This window comes from Argiope bruennichi, chromosome 1 (assembly GCF_947563725.1).
Source record: "Argiope bruennichi chromosome 1, qqArgBrue1.1, whole genome shotgun sequence".
Taxonomy (NCBI): Eukaryota; Metazoa; Arthropoda; class Arachnida; order Araneae; family Araneidae; genus Argiope; species Argiope bruennichi.
In genome coordinates this window covers 136,762,182-136,781,337 of record NC_079151.1, presented here as the reverse complement: position 1 = coordinate 136,781,337, position 19,156 = coordinate 136,762,182, and the positions used below count along the sequence as shown (strand labels likewise).

Here is a 19,156-nt window from a genome sequence, read left to right as displayed (position 1 = left end):
TGCTAATTTATAATTATTTTAATCACATATTTAATGACCGAATTATTATTTGTTGACCAAACAGTTTAATGATATATATATCGGAATTTGTAACAATTTTGGAAAATATCCGCCAAATTGGTGCATTCGTGCGACAACAAAAATAAAATGCAGACAAACTTACTATAAAACTAAATCTGATTACATTATAGATAATATTATCAAATTTACATCAATTTATTTTCATATAAAATTCTAACATCGTTTTTAAACAACAAATTAAAAGTTCCAAAAAAATATCACTGTTGCCAATCTGAATTTCACAACTATTTACAAAATAAAATTTATAATAATTTATTAGCTAACGATTATTAAAATAATCGTTAGCTACTTTTAAATAAAATATTTACGATTCATGTCGCAACAAAATTATCATAATAAATGCTAATAAATATTTCTAATCCAAATTTGAATAAATTTATATTACAAAATTCTACGCTTTATTTTTATTTTTTGAATGAAAAAAGTTTGATCGATATCAAATGGCAGTACACAATAGTTGATGGAATTCTTGAACTTGAAAGTTCCTAATTTTTGGGCATTAATATTGTTTCCGGGAAAGTGGCATAACAAATACAGTTATCAAACAAATATGGATGTGTCCCGTATGGATAATTTCCATTTCATATCTTTTTCCTTTCTTATTATTACATAATTAAAGCTATATTTTTCAATATAATAGATATATAGTTACATAATTAAAGCTATATTTAAATATACCTTTAATTATGTAACAATAAGAAAGGAAAAAGATGTGAAATGGTAATTAACAGCAGGGAATTAAAAAAAAATATATTTTTAAATTCATATTAGGCTTCGGTTATACACAACAGTTAGGCTGGTGTGGAATAGCATGAAATCTTTAGAGCATTAGCTACAAACGAATCTTAAATGATTTCTCTTATTCTTTTGATTGTTGATATCTCAAGTTTTAAATTCATCAAATATTTAATTATTATTATTAATATCCAATTTAGCCAAGAGTATTTTAGAATGTTTTTCATGGAATTCATAAACAAGATATACTACGATCATCCAACTTTCGCTATACAGCCTTTTACTCTATCATTCGTGCTAGTTTTAAAGTTTGAACCAGTGTCCTGTTCAGTACCAAATATTGTCTCAGTTTTTTTTTTTTATATATATAATGCCTCAATTTTTTGGAGGAAACCACATATGTAGAAAAATTACCATCGTAAAATATATTTTTTCATATTTCCACTATTATTTTTATATAAAAAGTAAAATAAAAATTTAGCCACTTAGTTTGATTTTTATTTAAAAATATTTTGGCTGTCTTTTTAAAAATCAATCTTTACAGCTTGATGAATTTTTGTTTAACTCAATCAAACGCATATTTTCTTTTTCATATATAAAGTGTTAGTTAATTGAATTTTTTTTTCGTTTTATTCAATTCTTCCAAGATATATTTGAAGCTCATTTATCTAAAAAAAGTAAATATGGTTAAGCAAATAATTACTAAAAAAAATACCAAGTAAGTTTTTGTTCTTCAATATCCGTCATGCTCTTCACAATTATTGCATTTGATAAATAAAATTATCACACGGTCTTATATTGCTCTGTTTGAAAGAATTTTAGGAAGTATATTTGCAGGAAATTATGGACAATTTCTTGTAATTTAACATATAATCATTTTGTATAAATCTTAAATATCATTTGATTAGAAAAATTATTTAAAATCATGTTATTAAATATATTATTAACAGCATCAAATTTTTATACAATTCTTACCATTCTTTATTTGATTCTATGTAATCATCCTTAAGTTAAATTCGCCATTTAACATATTTATTATATAAAAACATTTAGAATACTTACTGTATAAAAGCATTTAACATACTTATCATATATTGCGTACACAAAAAATCAACAATTCTGAGAAAGGTAAAGATTTATGAACAATTTAGTATTTGCATAAAAAAAATGTGTACCATACTATATATACATATATATAAATTACTTACTTCTTATCTAGAATTTCGAAGCGTTTTCTGTTAGTTCACGGAAACAATAAATAACTTCTTTATGATAGCAATTTCCCATTTTTTCTTTTGATTTTTTTTTTGTTATATTTAGTTAATATTCTTTTCTGATTCTGATTCGCTTCCACCTACGTTTTACTCTTTTTGTTTTTAATTTGTTCCAAAAGAATACATTTTGAAAGAATATAATGCAGCTAGATGGCGCTACTTGCTGCTCTACTTAAATTGTATTCTTTCGTTAAGACGGCAAGTAAGCAGCGCATGCGCAAATTTATGTTTGCCACAATTTTATAAGATAGATTCAGGCATTCCATGCTTGGCTGTGAATGGCCATTTCTTTTTTTACTGTGTATCGTATTAAAGTGATGGATATTCATACAAAGAAACATGGCAAATTAAAACTTAAAAAGTCAAATTGGCTAAATTTGGAAAACTATAGCAAAAAAAATGAAAAAAAAAAAAAAAAAAAAACTTGCATCGGAGAGAACGAAGAGTAAAAAATGTCAGAATTAAATTATAATAAGTGATCAATTTTTTGCTCACAAATTTATGTATCAGGAAGATTTTAATGAAGATCTCGAAACAATTAATTAAATATTCAATTTTAATTACTTAAAAAACTCTTATTTTCCAGTATAAAAAATTATTTTAACTCAAGTATCGCCATTCTATTGTATAAAAATATTACTTTATTTTAAACCATATTTTGATAAGTTAAAATGAATTTTGTATTCTTTAAAAAATATCAATTACGATTAAAGTCTTTAGATAGCTTTTGAAAATCATTTGGTGCTATTGAAATATTCTCATTTTAACCTACATCTATATCTATAGCTATACTTATAATAAAACTGAATGTATTTGTGCGTGTGTGCGTTGGCTTTCGACAGACCAGACCGTTTAACCTACGGCTTCCAAATTTGGGCCACGTATTACATGAAGGTCGGGAATATGTACTTCGGAGCGATGTTTTTGAATTTTTAAATAAATTTTAATTAATTAAAAATTAAGAAAGATTTCTGAGGTTTTCTGCAAATCCCTTTGAAAATATTATCACATAAACATGATTTTTACATCAATTTAAACCGCAGAAATTTATTTTTTTAATAATACTTAATGTTTCAATCATTTTGTTCAATGTTCTTTTCTATTTTTAAAGAATTTTTAAAAATCTTTTAACTTTTTTTTCCAACAATTTTTTTCGCACAAAATAAAAATTTAATTTAACCACCAAGAGCACAATACGTGAGCATAGGAAAAACGTAGATTTTATCTAAGACAAGAGCTCAAATTAAAAATAAATAATAAGAATAGTGTAATTTTCAGCATGTGTCTGTAAGAAATGAAATAAATATGAAATATATTTTCTAAAAATGTAATACAAGAAGTTTTCTATGATATTTTACAATATCTATATTATTAATTAAATATGTCAATTTTATTTAAGATAAATATAATAATACATGTAGGATATCCATTCGAATTAGTGACCAACCGATAATTTGTTAGCCTTTAGTAATAGAATATATACTAAATATTCTGGAATATGGAAGAATATATATCTGGTAACAAAACAGACTAAATGAAGCAAATAATTATATTTTATGTAATTTTAGTCAATAAACTCTCTAATAAGTTACGAATGTTTATCTTTTTTCAAGATTCTGTGGTCTATGAATCATGTTTAACAAAATATTCTTGAGAAACTAATATTTTAAATAAAAAAAGAGTTGCGTTCCACTGTATTAAATCCATCACTAAAACTGTTTGATTTAAGAAAATTTGAATATCACTATTCAATAAAAACGGGTGATTTTAGACCACTTCATCGATCGTCTCAAATATGATACCCCAATTAGGGCCCATGGTTTTCTCAAGACTGATTGGCTTAAGATTACGAAAATGTTGATTGTTCTAAACAGTTCTATTCAAAACTTGTTAAATAGATCAGTTTTGATGGCGGATGATGGAAACGTTCATTTATTTTATTTGGTATCAAGAATATTTCGCAGAATGTGATTCCTCAGGAACAAAGGACTGTATAAAATTTTGACTTTATAGTGTTTTGAAGTATATTTACAGACCGAAAAAAATATTGTTATTCATGTTAAATCAATTTTAGTGACGGATTTAGTATTTTATTTCGTCATTTAAATTCCATTGAAATAATGTGAATTTCATGAACTTCTGATGAATCTGAGCGACTTTTATGGAATAATTCTTGAAATATTGCATACTGGTCTGGCTTTAAATCCAGATTTCATTTGATAAAATAACGACGGACCAGTGTTGCCTTTTTCTAAATTATTTATTGACATCACACAAGACAACACAAAACATTAATATAGATGACAGTAAATTTTGTTATTGTGGGTTTCGATTCATACTTTAGCACCGTGATTACCCAGGTCCGTTATTGCCGAAATCCTGACGGCGTCTCCCCGGGTTTCCCCTTGTTTACACTCATGATCACATGAAAGGTTGGGAGCACGCATGCGCCAACACATACATTATGAAAATTATTATGTAGTGCACATAAGGCTAAAATGCTGAAAGACTCTGTACACAATACTCATTAAAAAAAATGTTTGGTTTCAATTAAAATGTTTTTTTTATTATTATTTGCAGTTTAAACATTTCCACTTTAATTTAAAATTGAAATTTCACCGGAGTTAACAGAAAATTAGAGAGATACATAGTACATTATGGTTAAATTTATTAATTTAATTTAATTTATTAATTTAAAATATTTAATTGAAAGTGTTAGCGATTTTAACGATTTTTTTTTACTTACATTTTCGAAACTTGAAATACTTTTCACCATCCCAGGTTATTCATGTGCTGAAATGTTTAAGATTCGTAATTTTCATAAATTGGGGTTAGCGAACATTTAAAATCTCAATTCTTCTGTAGCATCAATGCAGACGCAGCTAACATTGCGTTAAAAAAAAAGAAACAAAGCAAATAGCACCTGCTCGCAATTTGATATTTCGAACAACAGCTGGTTTTTCGGAAGCATCATTTGAATGGATACGTAGGATGGGTTTAATTCGTCAAAATAAAGGTGAGAGGAAAGAAAAAAGGAGGAGATGTTTACATTTAACAATTAACTCGGATTACTCGTGGACTTATGAGGCGTAAACATGGCACATGATTCACAATACTATCGGAAAAAGATACTTATTCACACTAAAATATTTCAGAGCAATTTTTGTTTACTGCAAGTGACATAAATATTAAATTATGACAAATAATTGGAAGTTTCCTGTTTCTAAAATTTGGTATTTTACTTTTTTACAAAATATTAATAATAATAAAATTATTGTTAAAATGCTTTTTTATAGGTTAATGAATATTTTGATAATACTTTGAGGCCAACATCAGTAGATAATCGAGGTTTTACTACATTTAAAACATTATTTTTTCATTTAAGGATTTGCTGTAAATATGGAACATCTTAAAAATATTATAAATATTATTTTAAAAACATATGGTATTTTTAAATATATAATTTAATATTTAAAAAATATTATTAATAATGATTTTTTTACTTAAAAATACTATTATTTTAAATACATGACATGATATAATTAACAAAATTTGAACCAGCACTTGAATTAGCCATATAAGCAATCAATACGCAATTTTGAATGAAAATAAAGTAATGCGGTCAGAAACGACACGTGAAAAAAAGAGAAGAAAATTGAACTTAAAAGTAATCTAATTGGGCGGAAATCAACGTCAAAGAGATATGAGGAATTCCGGAAATGTGCTCATCCTTCTGCGTCTCACCCCTTAGTGAAATAGAATCGTCGAAGATTGATAGTTTCAGAATACTGAAACGAACAGTAATTTACAGTTGTAAAGGTATTTGTTAAAATAACGTCATGGTTAAAAATAAGCAAAAGCTATAATCCCTAATTTCCTTCAAATAAGCTTTTTTCTTCAAATAATCTTATTCTTTTATTTGAATTATTAATTATTATTTAAAAGAGTGATAACTGTATTTCAGGTTTCCTTTCACAGATAAAGACTATTTTTCGCATACATATGTCTGTGATTTCTATAATACTGTTACAGAATTTCCCGGGGTTCGTTTGGATAGTGGAAGTTATATGGTGTGGAGAACACTCAATCAGCAGGCGGCAGTAGAAAATAAAACAACAACGTTTATTTACACGAAGATACACAGGACAGCACAAAGATGGCAACTATATACAGCACAGAAGATGATTATCTTCATCCGAGACGTGCAGCATGCAACAGCATACACAGTAGCTCTACACCGTCGCTGCTCCGCTAGTCCCTGGAAGACGAGTTCTTCAGCGTCGCTTCCGACTACTCTTCGACTCCACTGGTCCACGACTCAATTCACCTTCCGTTCACAACTACTGGGTCACGACTCCAATTCACTACTGTTTCACCACTCGACTCACCACTCTTCTGCTCTGCTCTGCCGCTTCCGACTTCTTCTCAATTCACCGCGCCGGTTCACGACTGCGGATGCTTCCTTTTATAGATCTCAGGAGGCGGGGCTAGAAGCCTCTCAGCCAATCAGGAACGTTCGAGACGTAACACCGTTCCTGCTGGACGGATCGGGAAAATTCTCGATGTTTCGGATATAATCCATTTTGGCGCCAAAGTCGCCAAATTCGTCGCCAAGCTCTGGGATCTCTTATGGAACCCACTATGCTGGGAAGCCGCATCGCAGGTTCGTAACAATACAAAAAGCAGCATCTTTATGGATGGATTTAGTTCTGTATTAATCAGACTAAAATTATTAGTTTCGATGAAAATTTGAATGTAATAGATTGACGGGTAGTCAGTCTCTCCGTCCGTGTATATGAGAACATGATAGCTCAAAAATGGGATAAGGAATTAAAGGGATAAAATTTGGCATATGGTTTTATAGGTAGACTTGTAGATATTCAAAATATCAGTTCTAATTAGTCAAGGGAAAAGATTGCAAAATATATATTCTATTTCTTTTACACAACAAAGTTATACATAAAATGAATCATATCATGGAAACACTTTGATAATTCTGAGGGGAGAATATTCTAATGGCGGTTTTACTCAATTGTCGATGGAAACTATTTCTATTGTTGTGGACTTCCACTTGGATAGAACTCCAGTTCAAACCAAGTAAGAGATCGGGGAAAGAGTGGTGCAGTAGCTTTTGAGGGTAAAGATCCCTGAGCACCCGAGGGCAGAAGTCTGACTTCTATCTCATATGAGGATGACACTCACACACTCGTTTTCATAACTCCTTTTTTACAAGTGGGGCTCTTTCACACACCTCACAGATAGAACGCAGGGTAAAGAACAACCATGCCGAACCAGGATTCGAACTCGAGACGCCCGGATCACGGGGAAGACGCTCTACCCCTAGGCCAGGACGCCGGCACTATTTTTTTTAAAGCGGAAATAGAAAATTCGAAACTGTTTAGTCAAAAACCACACAAATTTTGTCAAGGTGGTGTAAAAGTTCTGTCTTCAAATGGTCATGACGTTCTCACATATTTACCGAATTTTTGTTTGAAAGTACCGATTTGTTGAACGCAACGGAAATAATTTCACGAAGAAATAAAATCGAAATAAAAAAAACATTTTATCTCTGCATCAGAATAATATTGAGTCGTATAAAGTGGTGTTGAATGAGCTGTGACTACTTTGCCAAGTTTTTAGATTAACTATATCATGTGCAACTAGCGGGAGTGTCGCCCCTTAAATTTTCTCGCATACTCTTCAATTAAAATCTTATCCCCTTCACCTACGCATAAAATTATGGATCTTGGAAAAGCAGCAAATGTCTTGCATGGCATTAGCAAAGAATAATCAAGAAATGTAAATCTTTGGCCTTAATGGAGCGTTTTCACTGAATCTGCTGTGCGAATATGTATTTTGAACGCATTTTAACTGGAAAAATGAAAAATTTGACACCAAACTACACTGGTGGACAAAATTAAGAGATGGAAAGCATTTTCGCACATTTCTCTAAAAATTCCACACAAAACCTGGACAGTTGATTGCTATATATGGTCACTGTAGTGCTATTGGCCCTGAGATAAGTTTACGTATTCTTGTGGGCGTTGCTAAGCCAGCAGGAGGTATAAAAGTCCGCATCGAGCTGTTCATCTCATTCCACTCTTCAACATAGTTGCAGATTTTAGTGCATTTTTTGAATAATCGTGTTGTTTCTTGCTGGGTTTTAGGTGAAATGAGTGAACATCATCGTTTAGACGACGGTATGAGGTGGAGAATTGTGGGTATACTTGAGGCAGGTCAGCCCCAAGCTCAGGTTGCTAGGGAATTGGATATAACACCAAGCGTCATTTTCAATTTGAGGAGTCAATTTAAAACTAGTGGGACAGTATGCAGACGACCAGGACAAGGATGCCCGAGGGCTACAACCGCCAATGACGACCGGTATTTGTTCGTTTCAGCTAAGCGCCAGAGGACGGCTACAGCCACTCAATTGTCTAGGGACCTCGCGGCTGCTACAGGTTCATCAATTTCGAGTAAGACAGTTTCCAGAAGACTCCATGAAAGATTGCTGTATGCCAGGAAGCCCGCTATTTGCATCCCACTCACTCCTTCCCACAAAAGAGCGTGTGCAGAATGGTGCAGACAACATCAGGATTGGACACAGCTTCAATGGGCTAATGTTCTCTTCACCGATGAATCCAGATTCAGTCTACAACCTGATTCTGGACGGTTATTGCTATGGAGGGAACCTGGAACCCGATACCATCCCAGCAACATTATAGAAAGGGACCATTATGCTGGTGGAGGACTCATGGTTTGGGCAGGGATCATGCAAGATACCCGCACACCGTTCCATGTGTTTGACAATGGTTCCGTGAATGCCCAGAGGTACAGGAAGGAAGTCCTAGAGCCCTATGTGCGTCTTTTCAGGGGCACTGTTGGCCTTGAGTTCATTTTTATGGACTACAATGCGCGACCACATAGGGCTCTCATGGTTGATGAGTATCTGGAAAGCGAGGACATTCAACGAATGGATTGGCCAGCCAAATCCCCTGACCTGAATCCTATTGAACATGCTTGGGATGCTCTTGGGAGAGCTATTGCGATGGACCAACCTCCCCCCAGAACCATTCTAGAGTTAAAAATTGCTCTGGTGGAAGAATGGGAGGGTCTTTCACAACCCCTCCTTAACTCCCTTATTAACAGCATGCATACTCGTTGTGCATGCTGTCTGTCTGTCAGGGGTGACCATACACCATACTAGAGGCAACACACACTGTACAAGCCTCACTTTTATTGTCATCTTTTATCCTTAAGTTCAGACTACATTGGATTTATTGGCAATAGGTCTTGCCAGTGAATGGCACTTTCATTTTTGTTTTGCATACTTTATTATCATGGTATAAGCTATATCCATACCAAATTTCATTTATTTATATTCAGTATTTTTTGAGATATTTGGGAAAATGTCTTCCATCTTTTAATTTTGTCCACCAGTGTATAATTGTATCCACAAGGTAATATACCGAATTCCAATGAAATATGTTTCGGAGTTATTATGTTTATATGCATGTGAATCTTGAAAGAAGTATGATGATTTATAGCATCAATGGTTGTTATCCCCTGTTCCCATATGTAGAAAGCAAAAAAGGTTTTATCAATAAACACAAAGGAACGCTCACACACATAAACAAATTCTAGTTTTAGTCAACTAACAGTTACGAAGAATTCCGCTGATGCGATTTAGTACATATTCGGGAGTTTCTGGTGGAAAGAAGAGGTACAATAAGACAGAGCGTTCCCGCAATACGGAATGGTGATAAAAAAAAAAAAGAGTCTAAAAATAAGTCTCTATTTTACACAGAACATTTTTGAAGGAGATATCTTATTTATCCAACTGTAGAAAAGTCCACAATTTGTCTCTATAATATATATACTTTTTGCACGAGAGAATTATGCTTTCAATATCATTAATGCTATTACATTCGTGACAAAGGGGACCCTTATGATGGTTAAAACGATTTAACAGTTCTGGTATTATAATTCTTTTGCTGATAGGCTGGCCAAAACAACATCTTCCTTTCGATTTTTGGACCAGGAAGACAAGTACAGATAAAAAGACCTCTTTGCGTATTGGAGCTATCGAGTTCAATTGTATCGAACAGCCAGACAGACTGACTTTTTATGAATTGATTTCATTCTATAGTTGATAGAAATCTACAAGTTTGATCGAATGATCATATACCAAATTTCATCTGTCTAATTCGAAGCGTTTTTGAGTTCTCTTGTTCACAGATGTACAGACTAACATAGTGTTTTCCGAACTCAGGCAAGTGTAAAACGTGGAGATTTAGCAAATATCGAGTTCCAATTTTTTGATTATCTTTGTCACAGAGAGATAGACAAATAAATGGGTAGACAGATACTTCGTATATCAGTGTAAAAACTCCTCTTTGCGTGGGATTTCTTTAGTGTGAGCAGTTCAAAGATGTACTGCTGTAGTCCAAATGTAGTCCCAAATTTTTATTCACATATTGAACAGCACAAAAATAAAACATAAAAATACGAAAAGAACCACCAACCATCTAACAGAGCAACGTTTTCCTCCTCGGTTTCAACCGATCTGTCCCTTCACCCTCGCTCTTCCTCCCCTCTCTCCGTTAGGCAAGCGGGGTTGCTATAAGTGGTGAGCAGGGTTACCAAAATTGGCGCGTCTTACAATCAGAATGCAACTATTGGGAGTGGTTTTCCCAAACCTTTCTATTCTAGCACACACTCTAATAACGTTATTATCCCAGAGAATGCCTTGCATATCTTTGGCGTACAATAGCTACGAAATATCAACCTTTGATATGAATTTAACATTTTTGCTGAATTTATCGTATCATACTTGGCGATTAATCTCTGACATGCAGTTCATTGTATCCGAAAATCGAATTAGACGCTCCTTTCCTAATCGATTGAAATAAAATTTGGCACAAAACTACACTTGTAGTCACAAACATTTAAGCCATTTTGACTTTGAGTTATCGCATTTACATATTTCTGAAATGACAGACCAACAGATTGCCAATTTGTTGTTGGGTTTAGCTCAAAATTGGATACGTGTCCAGATTATAGATATTCATTCTGTGTATCGAATTTTAATTATATAGCTCTCTTCGTTTTGTAGCTATCGTGTAAAATTATATTCGAACAACTGGACAGACAGACTTTCTCTGAAGGGGTTTTGTTTAAAATTTGGCCAATATTTACAATTTGGTATAAAGATAGTATACCAAATTTCATCTGCCTAGCTGAAAGCGTTTTTGAGTTATCTTTGTCACAGAGATTCAGTCAAACAAATAGAAGGGCATTTCCCAAAAATTTGTGTTTTGTACTGAGGGAGGCCTAAAACGAACGAAGAGATCTGGAGTTCGCATTTTTGACTATAATTGTACTTTCTCTATACTCCGTACATGAGAAAGAAAAAAAATGATCAATTATCAACCTCAGAAGCTACTGCACCTCTCCTTTCCGTTGTAACGCGGACACATCATCATCTGAGAGTACAAAGAGGAAAAATATCGGAATTAATCTATGATAATTGGGCCGGGATAGTCTGGTTGGTCGAGCGTTGGATTCGTGTCCCGTAGGTTTGCGAGTTCGAACCCCGTCGGCCGAAGATTCCCCGCGTGCTTGGTGACTGACATCCTCAATGTCGAGAGCAATACCACTGGGGGTACTGGATCAGGGGTGATCGTTCTCTGATACAGGTCTAAATTACGATCTGTGGATGAGTGAAGGAAATGCGAGAATGAAATTCGTCCCATAAAAAAAAGGGTTGTGACGTGTGTGTAGTTAAGTCTTACTCTTGACCCTAGTTGGCTCTACGATAAAAACAAGAGGCGCTCCCCCTTAGGCTTAAATCGGTTGTCTTCGAACAGCGGGCTTGTCCGTGGCAAGTGCCGTACGTTACAACAACAATCTAGGATAATTTGATAACAAGTGATAAGTCCCCCCCCCAAAAAAAAATCCATCAAATTTTACAAACGCATGCGCAGTAAAATAATAATAATAAATAAAAAAAAACATTGCAGCGGCATGTTGTTGCTCCGTCAGAACAAGCACTTGCCATGGACTGAACAGCATTTTTCAGCCAGGACAAACATTGTTTCTGATCAAGAGTCGATAATTGAACTGGATCGCCTATCTATGAATTCAGCAGAGACTTTTATCCTTCCTATAACATTCCGTGTCTGTTCATGCCCAATCAAAATTCTATAGTTAATATATTCGCAAAATTATACGAGTAAAGCTTTATACCTGCATATATGCAATAAATTCATTTTTGTCTTAGGTTTTTAAAACATTATCCATCTCATTATTTATGTGCAAAAACTTATTATACCGGGTGATTATATAAAAAAAAAAAAAAAAAAAGCTATCCCAACCATACCGTTTAAAGGAACGGAATGGAATTTTGGTTCTAGGTATTTTGAGGAATGCGCTCAAGAATCATATGAAAAACAACAGTTAATTTCCAACAGTTGCAATTACAGCTACAAAATTTCAAAATTTTCCAGTGGCAAAACCAGCTTTTTCTTCGTATTAAAATGCGTTCTTCATGAAAATAAATAAATAACGTTGGATCAGTAACCGTAACACGAAAACCACCGAGGATAGCCTGGTTGGTAGGGCGTTGGATTCGCATCTCTTGGGTTATGAGTTCAAACTCCGCTAGCCGAACCGGTGTATGCGGTTATTTATGCCCGCAAAAATCTGCCATGGTCACAAAGTACTTCATGTCCAGACAATACCAGGACTCCTCTCCATGCCCTTGTGACTTAAATCTTTATGATTATTTAAACAGTTGGGTGGAAGCTGTCGGGACAATACCACTGGGAGTACTGGTTCAGAGGTGATCGTTCTCTGATTCAGGTCTAAATTACGATCTGTGAATGCATGTATGAAGTTCGCCCCGTAAAAAGGGTTGTGACGCGTGAGTAGCTAAGACGTACCCTTAGCCCTACAGGGCGCAACTGAAACAAGAGACGTTCTCTCGGTTTAAAACGTCTCGGTTTAAAAGAGACGTTCTCTCGGTTTAGCTTAATCAGCAGGCTTGCCTATGACAAGTTCCATTAGAAAATAACAAAGAAAATCACCAGTGGTAGAAGAAGAAAAGATAAAACACTCAATAACGACGGAGAAGCAACAGAAAATAAAACATTTAACTGTGTTACACAAACTTTCTACTTGACCTACTTCAACCATCATGATATTTACATGCGGCAGATGGTGTCTAGAACCAAAGCACGTACCATGCTGAAAGGAATCTTCTGAACTTCACGCCCTTGGTAGGCACACCCCAGTTGTGTTCCTTTCTTTTCCTAGTCAGTCTTGCCCTAGTGATTCTCGCACTACAAGTTACCGTTTCAGCACTATTTATTATCTTTTACTATAGAGAACATATTTTAATAATAAAAAAACAATGTTGGTGTTGCCATTTGAAAATTTTGAAAACATCGTGACTGTAACTGTCACTATTAGAACTTAATTGTTTTTTATATGATTCTTGAGCGCATACCTCAAAATATCTTTCAACAAAATTTTATTCCGTTATTGTTCAATGCTAGTTAGTTACCTTCTCGGGATAGAAACGCTTAACTTCCGAGATATATAAAAGTCATTTAACTTCCGAGATGTATAAACACTTTTAACTTCCAAGTTGCTTTGATTTTCCCCGTGCTTTTCAAATTAGTAGATGTATCGTTTTCGATCATATTTAAAATTGTTTAGACTCTAAATGTCTCTCGTGCCTTGGAAGAGTAATCCGAACCAAGCTAAATCCTTATCAGATCTTTAGCATTAATACCATTATCTGGCAAAATTCGATTCAAAGAATAGCAATAAATGCGATCAATGACGATGCCAGTTTCAAGGGGAAAAAAATGTCATTTGTAAAATAATTATATAGGAATATGGAAATGAAACATCATGACTTTCGCATTACACGAGAAAATGATGTTTGACTCATAACAAATTTCAAGTATAATATGTTCATAGTGTAGCAAAAACGTTGGTGGAACTAAATTTTGAACCTTGCATCTTCTGCTGTCAGGATGAGGGCAGTAACATAAAATCGTCATGACTTTTGTACTAAAAGCATGCATTTTAAAGTTTAGTTGTATTAACGGCTCGTTTTAAACAAAACAAGGGCTATTTTAAGCCCGCTCTCGAAAGTCGTCCTGGTCTCCTAGTAAGATGACGAGGACGACACCTGAGCTGGCAATCCCCTCCACAAGCTTCCATGCCACGCCAATGGGAGGACGTTTGGCCCCGACGGATTTAGCGTAACCAGATCCGCCTACATGACGGTTCATCGGTGGAATCGGGTCTGGAACCTGAAACCCTCCTGTTCTTAGGCCTAGACCTTATCACCTACCACCGCGACCCTATGTATTTTAAAGAAATAACTTAATCGGAATGTTTCCAGAATTTCACTAAAATTCGAACCCAGTTCTTTAGAAAGAATGTTTCAAACTAATCAGTTTGATACTTCTTAACGATACCAAACGATTTATTTCAATTATTCTAGACGATTTATTTGGAAGACGGTGGGCATTGAAATCTATTGTTGGCATCATATAGATCATCTGTACATTCTGTTGTGGCCGTACTTTGTTCTAAAATTTTTGCCGTTTATTGAACTTTAATTATTTGAGTTAAAATATTAAGATAATTTCATGCAATAATGCAGCGATATAACAATTTGAGTGAGTGTATTCAAATGTGCGACAGAATTTTACGAACAAACACTTATCCACGAACTAACCTAATTCCACCAGAAGGCAAAGAAAAGTTTAGTAAGTATTTATCTTCTTTTTTTACATAATTATAGCTTGAATGATTTTTTTTTTAATTGCAAAATGTGTCTACTTGTGATAATCAACTATAAAAATTAAAAAACGATTGAATTTGTCATTATTAATTATTAGCTATTTTGAATGCAATAGGTATTGTATGACAAAGATTTTATAAAAATTACGTAACGTAACAATTTATATTTTTTTTATCATTATTTATTTATGATTTTGTCTATAACTACTCATATATTTTTAATGTTCTTTCTACATGTATCTTATTTTGTTTACTATTCGTTTGTCCATTTTATAATTATCATTTTCTAGTTTTTTTTTGAGATTTTATCCATGTTTACAATTTTAATCAGTATTATCTATGTTAACAATTTTAATCGGTATTATCCATGTTTACAATTTTAATCACTATTATCCATGTTTTCTAATCTATGTGTGGCACAGTATGACCAAATATAGATTTTTCTCAAATAAGCACCATTAAATATCAAATCTGTTGTACGAGCATCTAATTATTACCTTTCCAAATTTTTAAGCTAGAACTAAGTCACTTGCAGACGTGATTTTGCGAATCAAAAAGTTAAATAGAATATGTAAATATTTCAAGTATTTTCTGGAATATTAATTGAGGTAAAATGATTATGAATATAAAATAAAATGCCATATCTAATTGAATATGAAAACTAGTTCTCTACTTTTAAACAAATCCGATGAAAACGTTAGCTTGAATTGTTAAAAGTTTGTCACATATTTTAACATGATAAAGTTTACATGTTATAATCTGTAAATGACGTCAAACTTGATGTTAAAATGATTCAAAACGCCATAGAAGGCAAACGTTGAATAAAGATCCATCAAATTTGGCATGTAGTTTCTGTTGGGTGGTAAAATCTTAATAATTTTCAAAATTTCGATTAAATTTTAAATTAAAAAAATTCGAAATGTTAATCATAAATTTTGAGATGGTATAAAATGTATTTTTGTGCAATAATAATTTTGAAAGATATTAGGGGGGAAGGCGAAACGTGAGCTTATAATCATCAGTTAAAATTACAACGCGCACGCACGCACAGAGAGACAGAGAAATAGACTTTCATCTTTATTATTAGTAAATAGATCGTTACGGCTTTGTTGGAGGTCATTTCATAAAATAATAGTCACCATCTCAGCGTTGCAAGATTAGCAGTTAGATGTCCCATTCCATTCAGGATTCATCAGTGTCATACAAATACGAATATTGTTTTTGTCATTTGACCATGCATGTGATATCCAACTCCAGTAGCTCTCGTGTAATCCAAATTGTGATATAAATCTAATAAATGGATTGGAAGATGAATACTGTTACAAATCATTTTTAAATAAATCTGAAATTACGTTTTTGCGCGATCACTTCATAAATCTGCTTTGGATCCCACGAAGTATCTATCGTTCTTTGGATTTTGTTGTTTGCTCCAGGTATATTTTAGATTTAAGGTATCCTATTAGATTAAAAAACAATGCTTTTTAGTGGAATTTTATTTTATGATCTCAAAATATAGCTCCAACTTTTTAGTTTTTAAAGCAGATTTTTTTTATTTAATTAAAATAGAACTACCGATACAACTGTTTTAATAGTACTAACAGATAAAAGCGGATATTTTAAATGGAAGTGAGTGATTCGTCGTGTTTTTACTGTAGAATTCTCCAAAAATAATATTTAAAGTTTTGGTTGAAGTTTAGTTAAGTGTGCCCCCGAGTTTGTCACCAATATGGTAACCCAACGAAACAATCTTATAGCCAACCATAATGCTGTTTTGTTTACTTCTTTTTATAGCGGTTGAGTTGTACAACAACTACAATTATTTTATGAAAAATGTTAAATTAAAAATAAAAGATATCAATCAAATATTTTAATTTTGTATAATAATTAAAAGTTTTTTTATTGCTAAAAAGGCACTTTAATGTTATTTTTAATGTGATTATGAACAGAAAATATTTATTCTTTTGCAATACTTAACTGCCGATATGCGTTTAAGAAATCGTCTGCAATGGAATTCCTTGCACTTTTCGTAATTCTTTTTCTGACGGTTTCCTTGATAATTCGTTATGTTGCTAATTGTTCAAGAACGGATGTGTGACGAATGGGATGGCAGGAAATATTTTGAACCTGCAGAAATGAATGGAGGGCGAGTGGAATATATATATATTTTCTACGAGTTGATGAAGGATGCTTGCTTGAAATTTTGCATGGGGAATGGTTTGATTGCTTCTTTCTGTTCATTTGATTATGTACTGTGCCTGTTACCAACACAGTCATTATGTTCAGTGAGCTATCGAAGCCACGTAGATCCCGCTGTCGCTGCTAGCGAAGCCGTAGGATGTTTTGTAAAGTTAAAAAATTCTCCCCGGTGCCTTCTTTAGATGCCGAAGGCATCGCTTGCCCTAATTTTACTGTCTACACAACAGACCGGCGCAACCGGTTAAAAAACTTCTTTATTTAAAAAATTATTAGGATAAGCAGCGATAGTGATTCCAAAGGTTAAAAAAAAAAAAAAAATCTCGGACAAAGCAATGCTTATCAGTAAAGATCATAATTAATGCAGAAAATGGCAACCGCAATTGTTTCGCAGAAGTGTTTTTGTTCGCCATCTTTATTTGCGACTTGGATCCTTGGCGCAGCAACGGGCATACTAAACTACACTTTTACCAAAGTTTTTATATTAAACCTAATCAGCCACAGTTTTATTTTGCGCAAATGTGTTAAAAATAATTGTGAACAGTTTTTATTTCTAGTTACTTATATGAATTAATACGTAAGCATAATTTTTTAAGTGCCTTTTCTGAAGAATAAATATTTCATTATGATTAATACATTAAAAATATTATAAAAAATCAATAAACATTAATGAAATTTGGTATGCATATGTCAAAACATTTGAGAGTGTTATAGACTGCAAATTTTAAGACAGCTTCCTTTAGTTATGTTTTACAATCACTTTTAGTTTAAAACTTAGAGTAGTAGTAGCAACAAAAAATCATTATTGACAATTTTGACTGTTCATAAAATATTTATTAATGAAAATAATTCTATTGCACTATTCTATTGTATTCTATGGCACTCTAGATAATTTGATAAATATATAGTTAAATTGAAAATTAAATATGTTTATTTTCAAATTAATTCTGTGTTTCTAACTATTTAAAAATTTGCGAAAATTTCATAAATAAAATAGTTTTTTTTTCTAAATTAATGTTGATAATTATGTCTTTCATTTGATTATGATATTTTAGGTTATTTCAGTTCAGCACTATAAAGAGTTTTTAAGGGGTCATTTCTTTTAAAATTTGTCTCCAAACCTAATCGGGTATAGTTTAACATAAAATCGATTTTAAACATATTATTAAGAATGTAATTATCTATCATTTACTTTAAGAATAACTATCTATTTCTTGCATCATTAGAATAAGCTCCTTACTCCATTTCCAATTTTTTTGAATTTTTCGTTTATATATATATACTGTATAAATCTGAATATATGTATCCTGTATATATAGTTCCCTGTATATATATATACTGCGTAAAAAAAAATAGGACAGTCATTTTCTGTGAATTTTTTTAAAATATTTGGCTAATAGATTCGTATGTAGGTTTTATTTAACAATGTTTTCTTTATTTTCATGTAAAAATGAAATAGCTACCAATATTTATAATTAGAAAGACGAGAATATACGATTTACAGTGTGAAAAAAAGTAGGACACCTACTACATTTTTTTATTTGGTGGAATGTGCACGAGTAGAAGAGTAAGTATAAACGTTTTTTAAGGCGACTGCCTACATGCGAGACAATATTTTAAAAAAAGGCTATTTTTAAGTTTTAATTTGTGTTTTCTAGTTCAATAGAGTATAAAAATAATAAACATCTATAAAAAAAATTTGTGACTGTCCCATTTTTTTAAATTGACAAATTTAATGTAAATTTTAGCAAAATGTAACCAAAACGGTTAACACTCTACACTAAATTCTAATTCAGAAATTAAAATTTTCTTAACACATATCATACATAACATAGTTATCTTCAAAATGAACTGAAATCTAAGAGATTAATTAAAATGCAAAAGTATTATGAAGGTATTTATGTTGCAATATAGACGTTATTCTTAAATTTTCATCTATTTTCTAACAAAAAAGGCTATAAATAAAAAAGTATTTATTATACATCAAAATTTTTAGTTCATTTCATAGACAATACTATAAAGAACATTTCCTGAAAATTTCATTAAAAAATATT

The 19,156-nt window shown here is 32.3% G+C and overlaps 1 protein-coding gene across 4 annotated transcripts in view; it reads left to right on the top strand.

Moving 5' to 3' along the window:
- Nucleotides 1–19,156, top strand: part of LOC129969130 (uncharacterized) — a 36,025-nt gene that overhangs the window by 2,840 nt on the left and 14,029 nt on the right. The window contains exon 1 of one of the 4 annotated variants that reach the window (XM_056083556.1): nt 14,649–14,875. The exons of 1 other annotated variant lie outside the window; for it this stretch is intronic. In XM_056083556.1, coding sequence (XP_055939531.1) covers nt 14,764–14,875 — 112 coding nt within the window. In that variant the 5' untranslated portion in view covers nt 14,649–14,763. Of the gene's footprint in view, nt 1–14,648; nt 14,876–17,550; nt 17,680–18,597; nt 18,670–19,156 lie in introns of those variants that run through there. 2 more of the 4 variants (XM_056083571.1, XM_056083578.1) reach the window with 2 other exon arrangements.